Source organism: Crinia signifera, chromosome 11 (assembly GCF_055691185.1).
Source record: "Crinia signifera chromosome 11, ASM5569118v1, whole genome shotgun sequence".
In the NCBI taxonomy this organism is placed as follows: domain Eukaryota; kingdom Metazoa; phylum Chordata; class Amphibia; order Anura; family Myobatrachidae; genus Crinia; species Crinia signifera.
In genome coordinates, this window is record NC_139227.1 from 36,344,607 (window position 1) to 36,364,427 (window position 19,821).

Consider the following 19,821-nt stretch of genomic DNA (forward strand, 5'->3'; position numbering starts at 1 on the left):
CTTTGGTGCTGCTGACATATAGGAATATGTAAGTAAGCGTCCTTTAAGTCGATTGTTGTCAGAAAAGACCCTTGTTTGATGTCTGGGAGGATAGACCTTATGGACTCCATCTTGAAGTTTTGTGTCTTAACATATGTATTGAGTCTTCTCAGGTCCAGAATGGTCCTGAAACCCCGTCGCCTTTTTTACCACGAAAAATCTGGAGTGCCAGCCTTGACCTTCTTGATCCTTGGGTACTATGACTACTACACCCTGAGAAATCATAGTCTGCAGGCTGCTCATTAGCGCCTCCCTCTCTCTCGGGCACCTTGGCACAGGGGATTCCTCCATCCAGTTCCCGGGAGTCATGATAAATTCTATTTTGTACCCGGTGGAGACCACTTCTTGTACCCACCGGTCCTCTGTAGATCGGAGCCAGGCCTGTTTGAACTCTAGCAGCCTGCCCCCGACCTTGTCCCTGGCGTCATTGTGATGACTGCCTGAACGAGAACCTTCCTTCCTTGTTTCTTTGACCTCGAAAGGAACTCCGATTTCCAAACCACGGCCGTCTATAGTTCCTTCCTGGCCTGTAAGTTCTCGCTTCTCTGAATTCCGATTGCTGGAACCTTTGAGATTTATTAAAGGGCTTCTTTGCACCCCTATCCTGTGGTAGCCACACTGATTTCCCTCCTGACACCTTTGTGATGATGTCATCGAGTTTTTTCCCGAATACTCTCCCTGAAAGGGTAGGGATACGAGTTTATGCTTTGATTGGGCATCGGCTGCCCACGGTTTCAGCCACAGGGCCCTTCTTACGACTGCTGCGTTGGCGTTGACTCTTGCTGCCAACCTGACAGCGTCTAATGAGGCATCGCAAACAAATTCTATGGCCACCTGCATATTCTGTACAATCTTTAGCAGATCTGCCCTTTTGATGCCGTCAATCATATCTGACTCTAGGTCCTGGCACCACGACCTGAGCACTCTCGAAGTAATCGCAATCGCTGATGATGCCTTGATCGCAGCTCCTGATGTGACGTGTTGCTTGCGCAACCCCATCTCCATTTTACGCTCCATGGAGTCCTTGAATATATTGGCGTCTTCCAATGGAAGCGTCGTCTTCCTAGATATGCGTGCGATAGCCGCGTCTACCTTCGGCGGCTCCTCCCACGTCTTGACTTCCTGAGGCTCGAAAGGGTACATTTTATTAACCCTTAGTGGTACCGCCACCTTTTTATCCGGGTGCGCCCACTCGTCCTCTACTACTTCTTTGAGTGTCAAAGACAGCGGGAATGTCTTAGGTTTTTTCTTTTTGTCTCTGAAAAGCAGATCTTGCAATTTGCCTTCCTCTTGTGCTACGTCTATATTAAGAGACTTGTTCACCAGCGTAAGCAGATTATCCAGAAAGTCAGGGTTAAACTCTAACTCTGCTTTTTCCTGCATCACTTCTCCTTCTTCAACTTCCTCCTCTATAGCAGGAGCAGTACCTTCCTCTGAATCCTCTGAGTTAGCAGAGTCAACTTCCCTAGGCCTTTTAGCCGACATCTTTACCAGATCCTCCTTTGTCACGAAAGTATCTGCCAATGCAGTCCTAAGTTTTGCAACCAGCTCTGTCATTTGTGAAGGTGCCAGTATCTGAGAACCTTTGCAACTATCACAGACAGACCCTGCACATTTGTCAGGAAGCGTCTTGTCACAGAGTATGCATTTAGCCAGATGCATTTTTTTATGCTTTGCCTTTCCTTCCGCCTTCTTCTTGCTTGCCTCGGACCTGCCAGAGAGCACACATAATGAGTGCCTGACTATACTAACAACACATCCATGAGGAGAATAAATAACCATATCAAATAAAGAATAAATACATGACTAACTGACTGCCTTTCCTGCTTACCCTGATTTTGCAGGCTGCTTTCTTTCTTCCTCCATAGTTTACAGTGTCTGCAAGTATCTGTACAAGGATACACACTGAGTAAGCACTGGTATACAGGCACCACACATAGCCCTGGCAAAAGCCTAGGGTCTTACCTTAACTCCGAATCGCCTCCTGCAGCTGCCCTTTGGAGAAGCAGTGGCATATAATCACAATCCCCGGGTTCTAGCTCCTGATGCCGGCGTTTGAATTCAACAATGGCGCCGTCCTGCGCCTGTGTCGCGTTTAAATGACGCTCGCTTCTATGACGCGATTGCGTCCAATCACACCAAGGGGTCCTGCCCCCGTCATAGCGTGCGCCCGAGGTGTCGCGCACTCTTGCGACGCGCGCGGCCTCCCTGGCGCGCGCGGTGTCTCAGTGCTGACGGCGCCAGTGATGATGCGCCTAGCCTCGTGTGACGCGGCCGGCGCCACTGATGACGCGTCCGGCGCCTCCGACACCCGGCCCGCGCCCCTGACGCCGCCGCCCGACTCAGCATATTACCGCCACGGCCATCCGACAGTAAAGTCCATGCCTACACAAGGAAACCGCCTCCTGCGGCTCCTGAACCCGGGGTAAGCTACCTAACTGCACCTGGCAGCAGGACGCTTATATGCAGTCCCCCAACCACACCAGATGGCGGGAGAAGTCATACTTTTCAAATTATAGCCTAGACCCCAACTGCACTAGGCAGAGGAGAAGGCAGCAGCCAACCTCAGGGTAAGCACTACTCTACCTGGAAAGGAAAAAAAAGACACTGAGCCTAGGAAGGGGCAGTCCTTATATAGGGGAGGTGTCTTTATTCCTTTCCAGATATCTACCTATAGGGAGAGAACCCAGAGGTTGGCTGCCATGGGGAGGTAGAGGAAAATAGGTTTTGGAAGTAAGGATATTTTACCACCATGGGTTTTCCTAATGAATAAATTACACTTGGCGTATTCCTTACAGAATTTGTATCGAATTTTAAGAGAAAACTTCTGATTTCCGCAGACAGGAAAGCAGCGTTCTTCAAGTAATGTTCTCCAAAAGGATTGTTCTCCCTCCAGAAATAAAAATCATTAGACCAGGCAGGAACTTCAGGAAGGAAATTTGTTTGTGGTTGTTGCCAAAATGGTGTTAAAAGAGAAAAAAAACAAAAACAAATAACAGTTACATTCAGTACCAAGTAGACAGACATTAATATAACTGCTAGATGCATGCAACTGGACAGTGCCGCAGGGCTACATGAGGTGTTTCACCACCAGCTTTTAACAAATACACAATAAGATGCATTAACAAATATTTGTGACTGCACTCTAGCACCGGAGGAAGAGAGAGCAATCTATCCGCACTCTCACAAATCTCACCTGGACCACATTTTCTACCACATCAGAATTTAACATATTATACATCTGTACCTCACCCCCCCAACCATTAACCTGTTAGTGCCTACCCAAACTCTTAAGCGAAACGTACGTCAGTGTCCTTTGCATGTCAGCCTGCCCATCAGTGCAATTATTATTCTTCTAATTGGATTATAAATGACTTGAGAGATTGAGTCCATTCCAGTTGTACTTGCCACCGACCTATATACAGCAGCCAAAGAGCAGAGATTAGAGTACAAGCTTCCCAGCTGATTTTCAATAGAGTCCCCTCTAATTATCTCTAGATATGAAAAAAAGATTGTGTTTCCCACAAAGCCAGAGGAAGCACAGTTAATCCACACAGAAAGTACTGAATGGCTGGATTGTTACAAGAAACAAATAGGTCGGACGGTTTTATGTTCGGGAATCAGATTCTCATCCCCACGGATTTGTGTTGTGCGTTGACAGAACAATGCAACAACCAACTTTAGGAAGGCACAAGCATGTAAGTAACCCTTACAAAGATCCTTAAGAATCCTATCAGAGCCCCCCATGTACCTGATGAAGGTCCTACAAGAGTCTATTACATGGTCTATAAACCATTATAAAGACTTGAAGGTTACACATGTTCTAGTACATCTGGTTATATGTCTAACAAAGCCCAATTGACCAATACGCTTTATATATCACTTGTGCAATCAATAGAAGAAACTTGGTAAAGTTTGAAAAAGTCCTTTATTTAAAATATAAACAAGGTTTGTCTGTTAGAACAGTTGAAGGATCCAATTAGAACAAGACCCTTCTCTTATGGTGTGTACACACTATCGATTTTGGCTTGCGATGCGATCAGATCGCATCGCACGGCGCATGCGTTCTGCATAAAATTTTGACTATATAGTGCAGATGTGCACTATATATAGTCTATGCAGCCAAGACTTTCTGGCTGAGATACGGGAGCGCGCACCGGGATTGCAAGGGTTAAAACCCATGCTATCTGCATGCGATACCGATGAGATTTTGACTATATAGTCTCATGCACATTGTACAAGTGTGTACACACCAATACAGTGTTACAAACTGTATATATACTCTACATAATCTCTTGATTGTTACAATATTTACTATAAGCAATAAAAGCCAGAACAGACATGTAATAAAGAAAAAAAACAAAAACAAAGAAAAAGCTTTAAGCATTGTACACACCGAGGAGCCGCTTAACCCTTTTTGAGTACCAACATCTGTAAATGAATAGCCACTTAAATTCCACCGTTGCTCACATTTGTTATATAAATTCAAAAAAAATGTTGCGTAAAAAAAGATTTCCTATATAAAAGTAAAAACATTACAGGTCATTATGATGAATAAAAAAAAAAAAGTTTGCGTAGCAATTTTCACACCTATTTTTCACAAATTCTCTTGGCACTCAAAGGGTTAATCACACAAGCGATGTACCTGCGACGTGTACTTAACGATCTGCACTGAGCATTGTTTTGCTAGGCAAGACACAGCGGATTTAGCAGGAGACAATTGCGGGACTGCGCAACGCCATAGAGAAGGGGCATACACACGGAGCGGTCTGTGCTTCACTTCAACATTATGACAGATCTGGTCAGATCGCTTAGAAATTGGGCTTAAAATCGTGCCGTGTGTATCCCCCATTAGAAATCATTTAGGTTTTTTTTTTTTTAAATAAAGGAATAGGATTCACCTTAAATGGAAGTCACAATTTCTCCAAAACAAAATGCATAGACACCAATTTACTAACCTTGGTGTGTTAGACCAGCATCAAATGCCAATACATTTAATGACTTTTGAAATAGTTTGACTTGAATTATCACACAGCATGCAACAGAAATGCCAGGCACAATACCATTATATCATCCCAAACTATTATTCTGCATTACCGTCCTGTACCCCTTGTGGCTGCAGTATACTGCTACAATTCAACAACCAAGAAGCTGGCAGTCTGCAGGAGACATGTACAGTACACTGAGCAACATCAGCACAAATAAAGACATTAGCCAATGAACAATCAGCATGTCTGGAACTGAACAGTAAATGTACCGGTCACCCTACATGGTGGCTGTTATATCATGGACTGAGGAATGAGGCACAGCAATAAGAAGCGCTATTCAATTCCCATGTAAAAGGCATCCCAAAACATGGCTGACTAATGACAAATATACACAGATACTGACTGAGGCAAACACATTTAAAGTGAGAGACAATCCCAGAAACCATTGTTGGAGAAGATTATCTAATTTGCATGGGAACAACATGGAAGCTTTAATCCCAAAAATGGCACACATTTACATTAGGTAAAATTATATATAATCCATAACCGGTCACCCCTGCATGATTCATAATATACTGCGCTTAAGTCAACAGCATCATTATAACTAATGGGGATTACCCTGCACCCCCCAAAGTGTAATAGAACATAACCGGTACCTGTAACAGCAGATAGCGCCAAAAGTAAGCATACCTATCCCTCCATGCATGATGCAGTTAGAGTGCAAGCCTTACCCCCAGTTGGATCCATCACAGCAGAATAAAAAAAATATACCTCAGCTGCTTTTATTGGTCAGGGGAGACTCAATGTAAGCCAATAAAAACACAACCACCACCGGTTACTATGGCAGTAAGATAGATATAGGACACAAGAAGTGTTGTGGATGGGCGGAGTTATCGTAGAAGGACAAATATGGCGCAGACCCCATGAAATAAGGCAATATGGAAGAGGCCGGATATCTCGTTAGGCCACGGTATTGCAAAACGTTATTTTATATTACGCCTGTCACAAATGGTCCACATTAGAGATCCGCACAGCAAGTTCCAGCATCTGTTACAGTTGGTCTGATTACAAATTGGCTTAGATAGGACGTACCATAAAGCACCACAAAACAATATAGGGGAAATGCGCCATACTGAGGTAGGAACCTCTGCTAATGCGAATAACAAGGGCCAGGGGGGGGGGTTGTCATTATAAAGGAAGTAACATGATCACAGTCTAGATTTCAGAGGCAGGTATCGGTGTTGCAGGAATGCTATAATATAAGGTTGTACACAGTATCACTATATAGTTCATAACAGGCAGTGTTACCACATTTCTACACATTGCCGGTTTAGGCCATACAAAATGGCGAGATCGCTGCAGTTTCCGACCCTGGTCTTCATAGCAGCGCACATTTATCCGGCTTGCCGTTGCTGCGATGATCCCCCATCATCCTTTTTCATATCAGACAATTTCAGTGCTGGTTGGAAGGTTGAATGGACAGTGCGGTCCTTCAGCGGCTGCAGAGGACGGAAATTGTCAACCATGTTTTTTTCCTCTTCCCCCACAGCGGTGTAGAGTAAACTGCGGAACACAGCCAGCTGGAAAAGCAAAAGGAGAGAGTTACTAGCGGTAAGGGTGTACATTCCGGCCTACTCTTTGCAATTTATACAAAAGACCGCAGCTTTATCAACTCCAGAAGGGGGGACAAAGGTGGAGTTTTGTGCGCTTGCAAGCGGAAACCAGTTCTGCCCCTTGATTTGACGACACCCGTCGAAATAGTCTTCAATATTATCTGTGCTTGCCAAGTGTAAGAAACTGCCACCATACGCAGTGAGATTGCATAGTTGCCACTCAGTTCTCGCCCTATTTCACGGAAAGACAGATCTAGCTAAGCTCCGCCTGACTCCAAACAGGATAACCACCTGATAATGCCACCCAGCATTCAGGCTGCAAACCATATGCTAAATACTTTAGTTGAAAGATACTGCAACGTGACTGGCTGACGTAAATTTGCGACTTGGATTAGGAGGCCACTACATGACAGCGGAACATGTCTTTACAGTGACCTGCTACATGTCGCCAGGAGTCCTAGTGCCTACACTCTATCTGCAAAACATTGTGTCATCTTCACAGTACACAGAAATGTAAAGGTTCCGTTAAAGCAACAGGCTGATGTTACATTGATAGGGGTGCGAGGTCAGGCCATAACATTCTTTAGATGTGGAATTTCAACAGCCCGATTTTCTAAAGACAAATCACCTGACTGTGGTCAACTTCAATTGGTTTCTTCATTATAATCCAGGTCACGGACTCAGTCAGCGGTGGCGTGGTTAGCGAGCCTGAATAAGTCCAGTAATCGCTGCAAGTTGGGAGAAGGCAGGATGGGTCAAAGTAATTAAATCCTGTAAGAGAGTCCTAAAAAAGGAAAAAAATAGTTTTTTACAAATTTGTCCCTTTCCTAAATGAAGGCTGCATGTATAGAATGGGCAAGGATTCATGCCTTCGACACTAAGCTTGCTTGCCACATATTCCAACCAGCCATAGGATTCCCCAGACAATGAGATCCTTACCTCATTTCAAATAGTATATGGCTTATTGCCCAGATGGTACATAAGGACCACAAATTCACCCAGGATTAGGCAACCCGTGTAAATCTTCAGGCCTGAACCAATGGAGCGCCTGGCTTAGATATTTAATTCAAGAGCTCATTAAAAGTCCCCAAATCTGGGCAATTTACCCCTCCCTACCTAAGGTTCTAAGTCCTTCACCAAAGATATCCCGTCTGCAAAACACAAGCTGGTACTTGTGTACTAGCACGGTGCCCACGATATTTTGTCTCACGACATATAATCGCATCGCATGCCATACACCCGATGCGATTTAAAATTGTATAAGCCCCCTTTATGATGTTTAATTTTATAAGCACCCTAATGGGGGCTTACAATGTTAAATGCACCGCAATGCCACCCCCACTATGAACGTGAACCCGAATCGTGGTGAGCGCAGCGAGCCTGCGAGGGTCAGCGGTACGCGTCCTACGACCTTTTCATACCCCCACTATCCACGTCGGCGTGGAGTTGATTTTATATAGTATGGCGAGCGCAGCGAGCCACCGAGCCCTGCGAGGGGACACGTATTACTTTACATGTATTCCGCGTCCCCTCGCTGGGCTCGCCACGCTTCGGGCTCGGTGGCTCGCTGTGCTATATAAAATCAACTCCACGCCAACGTGGATAGTAGGGGTATGAAAAGGTCGTAGGACGCGTACCGCTGCGCTCGCCACGCTTCGGGTTCACGTTCATAGTGGGGGTGCATTTAACATTGTAAGCCCCCATTAGGGTGCTTACACAATTTTAAATTGCATACCATTGTATATGCGATACAATGGCATACAATTCGATGGTATACAATTTAAAATTGTATAACATCGGCTGCCATCGCATGCCTTATGGTCTGCGATGCGATGGGCGTCGTGCTAGTACACAAGTACCCACAAGCTCATTCACATGGCTCATTAACCCAAATACAAAATACATTTTAAAAAGCGCCTCAAATTAATACTGATGCTATTAAAATGTGGAAGTGAGGTTTGACAATTTTACTAAACCCACTGACTGGAACCACAGTATTTTCTACGCACCAACACTCACAGCCCACGGCTCTCACAGCAGCTGTGGACAACAGTTTGAACAGCGGCTTGTCCGGATTAAAACACTTTTTGTCAGAGCAATCCACGTATTCCTTAGAAAGGAGCTCGGACAAATGATGTCGCATAGTGTTACTTATCATTCTTTACATCTGCTGTAGCAAAACAGAGGCAGCCGTACCCCCAACCGATGGCCTAATCATGATCAACCAGTCTTCTAATACAGGCATTTTGTTTAGGTGCGAGGCAAATCCCACACGCCAAGGTGAACCTCTCTTTCCACAAATCTGGATGTACACTATCTGCATGGAGCGGTTAAGGCCACTGATCTCACTGGGCCCGACGCAGATTACACCACTCCTAAATATTTTGCTGAGCCAAACCAAAACACACACGGATTTTAGAAAATAAAACCCATCTCCTGCTGCCCACAGGAAAATAAATTAATTTTGTGGTAGTGTCCTTTGTACTACTATAATGAATAATCCGCTTACAGACCAACCGAAGGCTTCCAAGTTACCAAATCATAAATGTGATTGCTGGTGCTGTATCGCCATCTTGTGGCAACAACATGCAGTTTTCTAAAATATAGTGAACACTTTGCTGGCAGTGAGCCCTTTTAGTTACACCTAAGAAAACGGCAGGCAATACAAGCATGATTTTGTCCAGCGGCTATCGCAGCAGATACCGGTGCTTTAAGCCGAGCTGCATACTTGACACACACAAATCTGCATTGTAAACAGTTTTCTGTGCGTGCAACCAAAAAATGGGTATAAGCAAAGGCGTAACTACCATTGGTGCAAGGGGTGCAACTGCTATGGGGCCCAGAGCTGAAGGGGGCCCATCTTTACAGTCTAAGGTATATGTGCTATATTCATTTATTACCAACAGTTGATAAATAGGGGGCCCATACAAACTTTTGCTATGGGGCCTATGAATGTCTAGTTACGCCTCTGGGTATAAGGTATAATTTTACCTTCTAAAACCTAATACAGCAGGTGACCATGCATTAACCTATCTACAGCGATTCCCTAATGTTGGTTACCGCCCCATTTGGAACTTGCATCTACCATGGCCACGGAAAATAATACTGACTTTCCAGATCAGCAGGTGTCTGTGTGTGAGTGCGCCTTTCAATTCGAAATTACAGTTCGAATCCCAAATTTTTGCTCCGCTTGACAGACACTCGATAGGCGGAATTCAGTGTTCCATCTGACGAGTGTCGAAAAGTGGGCGTGTTGGAGGAAACGGCCGTGGCCATTTCCAACAAAATTAATCTGGACTGGTTTTAAAGTTGGATCTGTTTTGTCGGAATCTGCCTGCAATGCTGTCGGAAATGGCAGCATTGAATAGACGGCCACCACTATTTTCCCTGTCTGAAATAGCCACTAAGATTAAATACCCCCTATAGCATGGGTCTTCAACCTATGGCCCTCCAGATGTTGTGAAACTACATGTTCCAACATGCATTGCCACATTTTTTCCTATAAGAGCATGCCAAAACTGTCAGGGCATGATGGGAAATGTAGACCCACAACATCTGGAGGGCCACAGGTTGAAGACCTGTGCCCTATAGTGTACATGGCCACTGTCAGAGAGCCCCTGTGTGACCAGCTTCCGCAGACCCTGGGGCTAGCCACTGGAGCTAGGAGTAAGTGGCTGAATGCTGGAAATCAGCGCATATGTGTTGGCACACTATTCTGGCCATGAGCGTAGCAATTTCAGATTAGACACGCGAGTACTCTCTCTGCATCAGAACCAGAAAGCTTGCACCCACACCAGCAAACGCTTACCTTATATCTGACAGTAGGCAATATGTGCACCAGATTCTCCAGCTGCTGATGGTGTTTTCCAAGCTGTGGAAATACAGAATTTAGGATCAGGCTGAACCAAGAACAAACGTCACAAAGGAAGGAAGGCGGGAAGACTAATAAATCACCTTTAGAAATATTCCAATAACAGCAAGGCCGTTATCTTCCATAATGGCCTCCTCGAAGGTCCGATATTTGGAGCAGTTCCAATGCACCAGGTGGAGCTGAAATTTCATAAGGATTGGACATTAATAAGAGAAGATATTGATCCTTGGGGGATGTAATTACAATAGACCAGTTTCACTGTGTTCTGTGAATGTAATCTTTCATCTCTGGATTACGTTGCGCAAATAAATGTTATACAATTAAGCCCCACCTCCGTTGCCTTTACAGGCTCCTCCTATATTTGTACAACAGTGCCCAATTGGGATCTGCCAGGGTCCCAGAGCATGGGCGGAGATTCTCCAACATCCTGTTGCTAGAACAATGCATGAATCAATCAATGCACTGTGCAGGTTTGCAAATCTGTCTGTCACTGTCTGCTCTGATAGAGAAGCCCCACTTTCCTCACATGGCAATGGTGATGCATTATTCCCACTTTAATGTACAGTAAAAAAAAAAAAAAAAAAAAAAAATTGTATTTATTGCTTAAAAACCAGTGCCACGCAATTAACCATACTGTATGATGCATGATTAGGGGCCTCATACACAGACCGATAGTAGAAATATTTCTTCATAATCTACATTCACCAACCTATTGGATAATCAATTCAGGATCTGATTATTTTACGGCCTGGTGAGATGAGATACTGCAGTATATTATATGCACACTATATTTCCTATACTACTATATATTTCTTTATATGCATTATATTGACTATAAACTCTGTTCCTGCAGCTTGCTTTGTAACAGGTTGTTATGGTAGTGTTCAGGCAGTGAAGATACAGAGATTGTGGATCTGGATTTACTGTCTGCACAAAGGAATCTGGGAAATTGCTGTCTGCCGTCTGTAGCAGTAACATAAGGACAGCAGCTTATAAATTCCTTTTGCTAGTAAATGAACAAAGTCACATATGCCAATACGGGATAATCAAGGACAATTTTAGGATCTACAGAATCCTCTGAAGATCCGCCCCACACTTCAGCTATCTTGTGTATGATATGATAGTTATCCAGTGTATTTCATACAGAGCTCTGAAGACTGAGACTCCAAAAAGGACCCTATTTACTGAACAACAACCCCAGACCCACTATGCTGGAAATATGGAGAGGTCCAGGTAGAACTGCGGCGACTTGCAAAAGCCACCAATAAATCTAGCCCTGAGTCTTTTGAAAAAAAAAAAAAAAAGTTTTAAACCAGTCCCTCTGGTGCAACCCTCCCCCCACCATCTATGGACTGGACAAACAGGAATAAAACTTGTAGAGTATTGGTCACTGAATACCACAAGCCATGTACTGGTAGAAGAATGCTCAGTGTGTTCCAGATAAACTTCCAGTGACATCAGCAAGCTGCCAGCATTCAGTGCATTGGCTCCAAGTGATCACATGAGTTCAGTCCTCTCAACCAGCTTTATTGTACAGTTCCCCAGGTCGTACTACTGTTAGCTCATTTAGGGGCCCAGTTATCATATTAATGAATATTGCAATACGATCCTGGGCAGCAAGATCACACCCAGATGTCATTGTATATGCAATCCTTAGTAAATGGGCCCCTTAGTGTTGCATAATAAATGCAATCAATCCACAATTTGTTTAGATCTTATTTTCTTTTTCTAATTTTGTAACATAGCCCAGAACACACATATGACATTGCGGGTTATTAGGTGTGTCAAAGACTGACCTCTGCTGGATACACTTTGCTGTCCACAGTGTGTTCGGACCCCCAGTCATTGTTCACGCCCCAATGGAAATGGAACTGTTTCAGTCGGTACGGGTTCTCCAACGGCCCCCCACTCACCACTGAGAAAAGAAGATAGCAGCATGTTAGCAGGGACAGAGGAGGAGCAGGCTTCTCTCAATCCTTTCGTTTTATAGCGCCACCATATCACGTAGGGAATGTGTAACCACTAACATCACTGCCTGCAGCTTATATACCAAATCGCAACCACCATAGGTGGGTGTGACCTGGAAAACGTGAACTGTGTGGAATACTGAGGACAGAGTTTGAGAACCCCTGATCTAATGCATGTCGACCATGTACAAAAGGTTGACACGTGTATTTTGCATTTTTCACATGTTTTCTCAAGATACTGCTTGATTCACTATACACAAGGCCGTATATTGGGAATATTAACCTGTGGCAAGCAAAGTGGAGCAAGGGTACAACCACCTGTCATTTACAAGGGTACAAGTTTGTACTGATGGTGGTCACATTATAAGAAATACACAACCTGCTTCAGTCATTTGTGTATAAAACCTTTTGTACCGGCCGACCAAATGACCATCGATTCATTGAAGCGCTCCCATCAGCAATCAGCATCGGAACACAGCTAATGAATATGTAATGTGGCAATAGCTTAAAACACAAATGCCACTTAACGCACACAACACAGAAAAACCTTGCAAAAGGTCATTACAACCAGAACACAGAACAAGGGACATGGTACTGTGATGTTGTTCTTTTATATAGAATAAGGACAAATTCAGAGAATGACATCCAGAACAAGGATAGTGGTGTTTGCCTGCAGTCCTGACATACAGAATAAGGATAGTGATGAAGTGCAGCCAGCAAGGGGCAGGACTCAGATGTGGATGCAGTATTGATGTTAGCGATTATTTATTACAGCTCATGCAGGAAAACCCTAGTCATTACTGAGCACGTGGGAACCAACCTGTGCAATGACTAACAGAGTATTCGGTCTTAGACTGGTGCGCAAGAAGCAGCTAGTACAGTCGTGCACAATGGAAGGTTCTGTACTTAATGTGTTTGCGCAATGGTGTAAATATTTATGTGACAATGATATTACTTGAGGCGGCATCTGAGATCTGTGAATGGTTACGGGTGGAGAGTGGGAGGTGGCTTAAGGTCTTTGCAAAAAGTAGGTAGAGCCCTGAGGTGTGTTTTGGCATGCAGCTATGATCTCATTCACAGCACCGCAGACACAGTCGTCGTATGTTACCACAAATGGCGCAACAATGGCGGAATAATCAAACCCTCCAAATCGTACGTAAACAATGCTCAGATATGCAAAGTGGGCGCTGCAAGTAATGCACAAGGGAGAGCTCACCGTGAAATGTGCTTATTTTTTCGGATTCGGTCATTGAGTTACCAGCATGTTGGTCGACAGTCATTAGGTCGACATGCATTTAGGTCAACATGGGTCATTAGGTCAACATGGGTTAGGTTGACAGTCAAAAGTTCACATTTTTCTTGAGCCGACATGTGCTGACAGGTGGTATATATTTCATGCCCTACCATCCACTAGGTCATGGTGGGGAGAATAAAATAGTGTGCCGAGCGTAGCCAGGCACAGTGCCCGAAGCATGCCGAGCGATGCGGTGCTACGTTTCAGTGTCCATGTCGACTGTCGACATTCGGGACAATTTTTTTTTTAACCATTTCGAACTTTTAACTGTCGACCTTTTGACCCTGTCGACCTAGACTCATGTCGACCAACATGCTGGTCACCTAATGATCCACACCCTATTTTTCAAACCTAACCCTTACCCAGGACAGGTGGTTGTATCTATGCAGAGTATCGCATACAGAACAAGAGGGGGTCTGATGTCAGACTGCAACTCCTGGCTAGACTTTACTGGGAACACTATACGTCAGCCAGTGCCGGCCTGGTTAGAGTGCTCGGAACATTATCACTTATCAGCCGTGAATGGTGTGAATACAATGTGTGAGTCTGACAGCTGATTACAGAGCCTCAGATTACATATACGCGGCACATTCATGCACACCTAGCAGGCTGCGAGATAAAGAGGTAGATAGTGTTATATAAATATTACCAGGCCAAGCCACGCTCCGTATCACACTCAGAGAATTCTGCAGATATCATTCATGTTACCTACACTGCAGATTCATTACGCAGCCCACTAACGAGTCCAGGTTGTGTCTCTTACATACTAGTATGTAATAAGTTGGTAGGTAAAGGCAGGTGCTGCAACACAAGGGGACTATTGCATCACGTTCAGGTGAGTGATAAGCACGACACTGGCCACACTTTGTGCACGCCGTCACTGCTGGGAGCTCAGGTTCTCGCACACTATATTCACTCTGCAGAACCCACAAGTATTTACCCTTCACAAGTATGAGGAAAGGGCTTGCGTAAAGCATGAACACAATGCGTGCGTCGCCAAAACCCACCATAATGGCCGATATTTATACTATCGTAATCCCTAGGATCAATATCATATGCATCTGGAAGACAGACACTATTAATCAATGCATGGAACTGCTCTAACGGGCTCTTTCTAAGCCAAACTATGGCCCTCCAGCTGTTGTGAAACTACAAGTATCATCATGCCTTGACTCAGTTTAGCTATTAGGGAAGGCTAAAACTATGGCAAGGCATGCTGGGATGTGTAGTTTTACAACAGCTGGAGGGCCACAGTTCGGACATGACTGGGCTAAGGCAAAAGTGATTATGCTTTATGTGTAATGTAGTAGTCAGTTATTTGTTATGGGCTGTTGAATCGGGTCTCGATTATTGATGACGGTGAATATTTATAAATAGGATGCTTGAGCTTTTGATGACAGAGCAGACTGGGCGGACCGCACTGGGTAAGAGCCAAATTGCAGAGGCTCAGAGAGCTAAAGAGAAAAGGATCTGAATGAGTTTGGGAGCACGAAGAAGATGGGAGAGTGGCTAGAAATGCACACAGGATGAAGAGCTTTCCAATGATTACATGCGATGTTATATGTGGACACATTAATTCCTGGCATATGTCCACAAATATCCCATACTACACTGAGGTTTGCTTTTATTGCTAAAGAGACCCATAAATAGGCTTACCAAAACCATTTAAAGCAAGGCGCTCAAGAATTACACAGGTTCTGTGGCTGGCTAACTTGAAGCCTGAATTTCACCTGGTATTAATCAGCCACAGAACCTGTGTGATTCATGCCGAACAGGACCTGAAAGGGGGCGTAGCTACATGGAACTCTGGGGGCGGAGCTACACTAAAGGAGCAAGGCTGAGTAAGCACAGGAGGAGCTGCCAGCCAGGTTGGGATGCGGTCATCTATTAGAATGAACTTAGGTCTACAGTCATTAGGTCGACCCCACTAGGTCGACTGGCAGGAAGGTCGACCTGACTTAAGGTCGACATGGGCCAAGGTCGACATGACTTAAGGTCGAATTTGCATAAAGGTCGACATAAGGAAGGTCGACTGGTCATAAGGTCGACATGGGTTTTTCACTGTTTTTTGAGCCGACAGGCGGTATTTCATGCCCTACCATCCACTAGGGCGTGGTGGGAGAATAAAATAGTGTGCCGAGCGCAGCGAGGCACCGTGCCCGAAGCATCGCGAGCGAAGCGAGGGTCCGATTCTCATTGCCAACTGTGTCGACATTCGGATCAAAAAACAGTGAAAAACCCATGTCGACCTTATGACCAGTCGACCTTCCTCATGTCGACCTTTATGCAAATTCGACCTTAAGTCATGTCGACCTTGGCCCATGTCGGCCTTAAGTCAGGTCGACCTTCCTGCCAGTCGACCTAGTGGGGTCGACCTAATGACTGTAGACCTAAATGCAGTCTGACGAATGATCCCATTCCGCCAGAATTATAGGGTAATAGAGAGTGTGTGTATGTAGTGTTTGGGGTGAGGGAAGGGCAAATTATAGGTGACACTATTACAGTGGGCAGAGCCACTTGGGGTGCCAAGACATGGAGATGCTCCCCTCCTTCAGCTATCACTTACTGGATCCCTGATGCATGCAGTTTACATTCAACAAACAAACAAAATAAGCTGGGAAAAATGAGTGGGGAGGACGATGCCTCAGTGTCTCTGTCCACATACAGAGACCCTGCGACCCTCCAAAAATTGACGCAGCCTTACAGGAGACAGACACTAATAGTGCCCCTGTATGTCTAGCGTCTGTCAGGGTGCCCATTGCTACACAGAGTGCTGACACCAGGAGCATTAGCGTTGTGCCTCTAAAGCTCCTGTCAATGAGCATGTTATCCCCCCTGGGCCACAAGCATGTAATCCACTGAGGCAACGAGCATGTAATCACCCTCGGCATAAGTTTTTAATCCCTCCTGGCTAATAAGTATGTAGTTCCCCCTGGGCAACAAACATGTAAATGCACGGTGGCAATCAGCATGTACGATAATCCCCTATGCCAACAAGCATGTAACCTCCTATGATAACGAGCATGTAACCACCTGGGAATGAGCAAAAAAACCCTGGCAATGAGCAAATAACTCCTGCCAACGAGCATATAGGTAAGCAGCACTTATGTGGCATAATATATTACCGGTATAACAGTGTTGCGGTATAATATGCAATAGGCATTAGGATGTGTGGTATCATGTGTAATGGACATTACAATTGGTGGTATAATGTGTAACAGGCATTACAGTATGTGGTATCATGTGTAATACACATTACGATGGGTGGTATAAAGTGTAATAGGCATTACGGTGTGCGTAACCTGGCGCAGTGGACAAAATTTACTAAGATGGGAGTTCTGTTTCACATGTGATGTTGCTATGGGCAACCAATCAAAATCTAAGTCTTCTTTATTTTACGACACCTAGAAGATAATACATAGTGTTTGATTGGCTGTCCATAGCAACATCACATTTGAAATAGAACTCCCATCTTAGTAAATTTCCCACAGTGTGTCCAAGGGGCACTACCTGGCGCAGTATGTCTAAGGGGCTTTACCTGGTGCATTGTGCCTAGCTGGTACAATGTGTATAAGTGGTGTAATGTGAGTAACATGTGGTGTAATGTGCATTGGTACTATTATGTGGACACGGCCCTTTCCCAGGAAGTCACACCCTTAATTTTAAGCGCCTACGGCATGCACGGTCCCTGTTTTTTTATTTCTGTGTGGGGCACTAATTTTTTTTTGGCACAGTTCACGAAAAAATGTCTACTTACAGCAATGCTGCTACTGGGCACATTATGTGTATAAGAGGTGCTGCTACTACGGGCATTATACACCCTTTTTTTATTGTGTGCCTTCAGAATGCGCCTCTATCTAAAATATGGGGGGGGGCGCAAATTTATAGTTTGCAGGGGGTCGCCGAACACCCTAGCACCGGCCCTGATATCTCTGCACCAGCAAACGGCACAGAAATAAGTATCAGTTTGTCAGAAACTAAGGGATTGGATGCCGTCGAAGAGAGTACAGAGCAGAAGTTGCAGTCCAAATTTCTACATTGAATGTTGAACGATGTTAATGTTCTTATTTTAAAGTGGCTCACCATTGGATCTGCTACTAGCGCTAGGGCTGTTGAGCCTGACTAGACGTTGGACCTGAAAGAGTTAAATAAGAGGAGGAGAAACCCAGGAGGGAAGAGGGCCCTGCTCGAGAGAGCTTACAGGCTTTGAAATGGTTTTGCTTCTGCCTATTTATTTATTAACAGTTTCTTATATAGCGCAGCATATTCCGTTGCGCTTTACAATAGGGGTAGTTTGAAAGCACTAAAGAATCTTTGTTTAAGAATACTTTCCTATACAGCAAAATGACATTGCGGTTAGCGTTACTGCTACCCAGCACTGAGGTCATAGGTTAAATTCACAATCATGGCCCACCATGTGGAGTGCGTGTGTGCTGCCAATAGGGCAGGGACTGATATGAATGACTGAAACCTCTGTACAGCGCTGAATAAACTAGCAGCACTATATAAGTAAACAATGATAATATACAGCGATTATAGGGTGACTGCAATTCAGCAAAAACCTCTTACCTGATTTATCGGTGGAGTCGTCATACTCTACAAAGAAGGAATAGCCATTATTCCAGACATGCAGGCACGAATTCGGGTCATAACGGGTGTTGATGGGGGCAAGCTGGGGGTGATAAATGCTGTCCCGCACACAGATGTTAATAGGAGATTGGCGAGATCCTCCGGGGATGTCTAAAGGTCCTTTCCACAATGGGTGCACTGGAGATAGAACAAAGACATGAAAGCAGCAGAATAAATAGCCAATCAGGACAAGAAGCAGTAAAACATTACATATCTAATTCTATCCTGTCCTTTTCATACAGCACTAGCTCGACCATTAATGTTATCGCTATGAGCCTACAAGATGTAAGCATCTGGTAGATGTCCTTGGCCACAAGAGCTGATTCTCTACCAGTTGTTACTATCTGGTTGTATGGTAGCAAAGGGGGTAAAAATGCATCTTCGCTGGAGTTCCATGAGGGTACGCAGTACACTAATTAAAGGGCCACATGCTCAGGTGTCAACATTGACACCAAAAAAATGAAAAAAACAGTGTTGACCTAATGAACCATACCCAGTGGGTTTCCCTTCTGAGATTAAGCATTCATTATGGAGGCCAAATCGATTTACATATTGTCACATCCAAACCTGTCTGACTGGATCATGTCCCAATCGGACATTCACTAGACAATTTGAACCATACAAATCTGCATAGACAGCTAGTGTTAGGTTTCTGGAAATCCATGGAATAAACAAGGGGAAATCACCCATGTTAACCTTGAGTGCCACTTCAATTAATTGTCTTCAGATCATTTGCCGGCAATAAATAATTTGGGTTATATTCCTCGACTAAGGACCTGGCATTTTTAGCGTATCTTTTGCACATCTCTCAAAGCAACGTTGGCACTCGAAGGGTAAATAAAGCACAATGCCTTGCTAAGGATCTCAGCCCCAATCTCCCGCGTCACACGTGGCAGTGCCAGGCACCCTGGTATAAACATTCCGGGATTCTGTATGCACAAAGCTGGTAAACACACACACAAACAAAAGCTAATTATGTTCGGCAAGCTTATAGCAACTGCACTTAAAACATAAATATAGACAGTATATACTTCAAATAAGAAGAATATAGGTGAGAGGTTGAGTACAGAGAAGGGTAATCACACATACATTGTGTAATACAAGTACACATCGGAGTACATATCTTTCAGTCACAAATGTACAAGCCAGGTCTTGGGGAATATCATTCATCACCTTTACAGGAAACTCCTGTGTTACATTGGGGGTCATTCTAATAACTTCTTCGGACGGGACCAAATAAGGCCATGTTCTGTTGTTTGGGGGTCTTGTGTGCATGTGCAGTGTCCCTTTGCGAATGGCTTCGGCCAACTTCCATAGTCGCAGATGTGTGCCGGGGGCGGGTTTTCAGCAGGGCGGGGCTCTCTGGCACGCGGTGAACTGCAATCTTTGCAGCTTCCGAGTCAACCAGAACAAGGCCCAT

The 19,821-nt window shown here is 44.6% G+C and overlaps 1 protein-coding gene across 3 annotated transcripts in view; it reads right to left on the minus strand.

The window, feature by feature from the left end:
• Positions 1–3,948: 3,948 nt before the first annotated feature.
• The window catches only part of CA5A (carbonic anhydrase 5A), a 36,125-nt gene continuing 20,252 nt past the window's right edge, over positions 3,949–19,821 (minus strand). For all 3 annotated transcript variants that reach the window (XM_083165112.1, XM_083165114.1, XM_083165113.1), the window contains 6 exons: positions 18,342–18,539; positions 12,308–12,426; positions 10,595–10,690; positions 10,449–10,511; positions 7,269–7,424; positions 3,949–6,607 (listed from right to left, as the gene is read on the minus strand). In XM_083165112.1, coding sequence (XP_083021238.1) covers positions 6,422–6,607; positions 7,269–7,424; positions 10,449–10,511; positions 10,595–10,690; positions 12,308–12,426; positions 18,342–18,539 — 818 coding nt within the window. In that variant the 3' untranslated portion in view covers positions 3,949–6,421. The remainder of the gene's footprint in view (positions 6,608–7,268; positions 7,425–10,448; positions 10,512–10,594; positions 10,691–12,307; positions 12,427–18,341; positions 18,540–19,821) is intronic.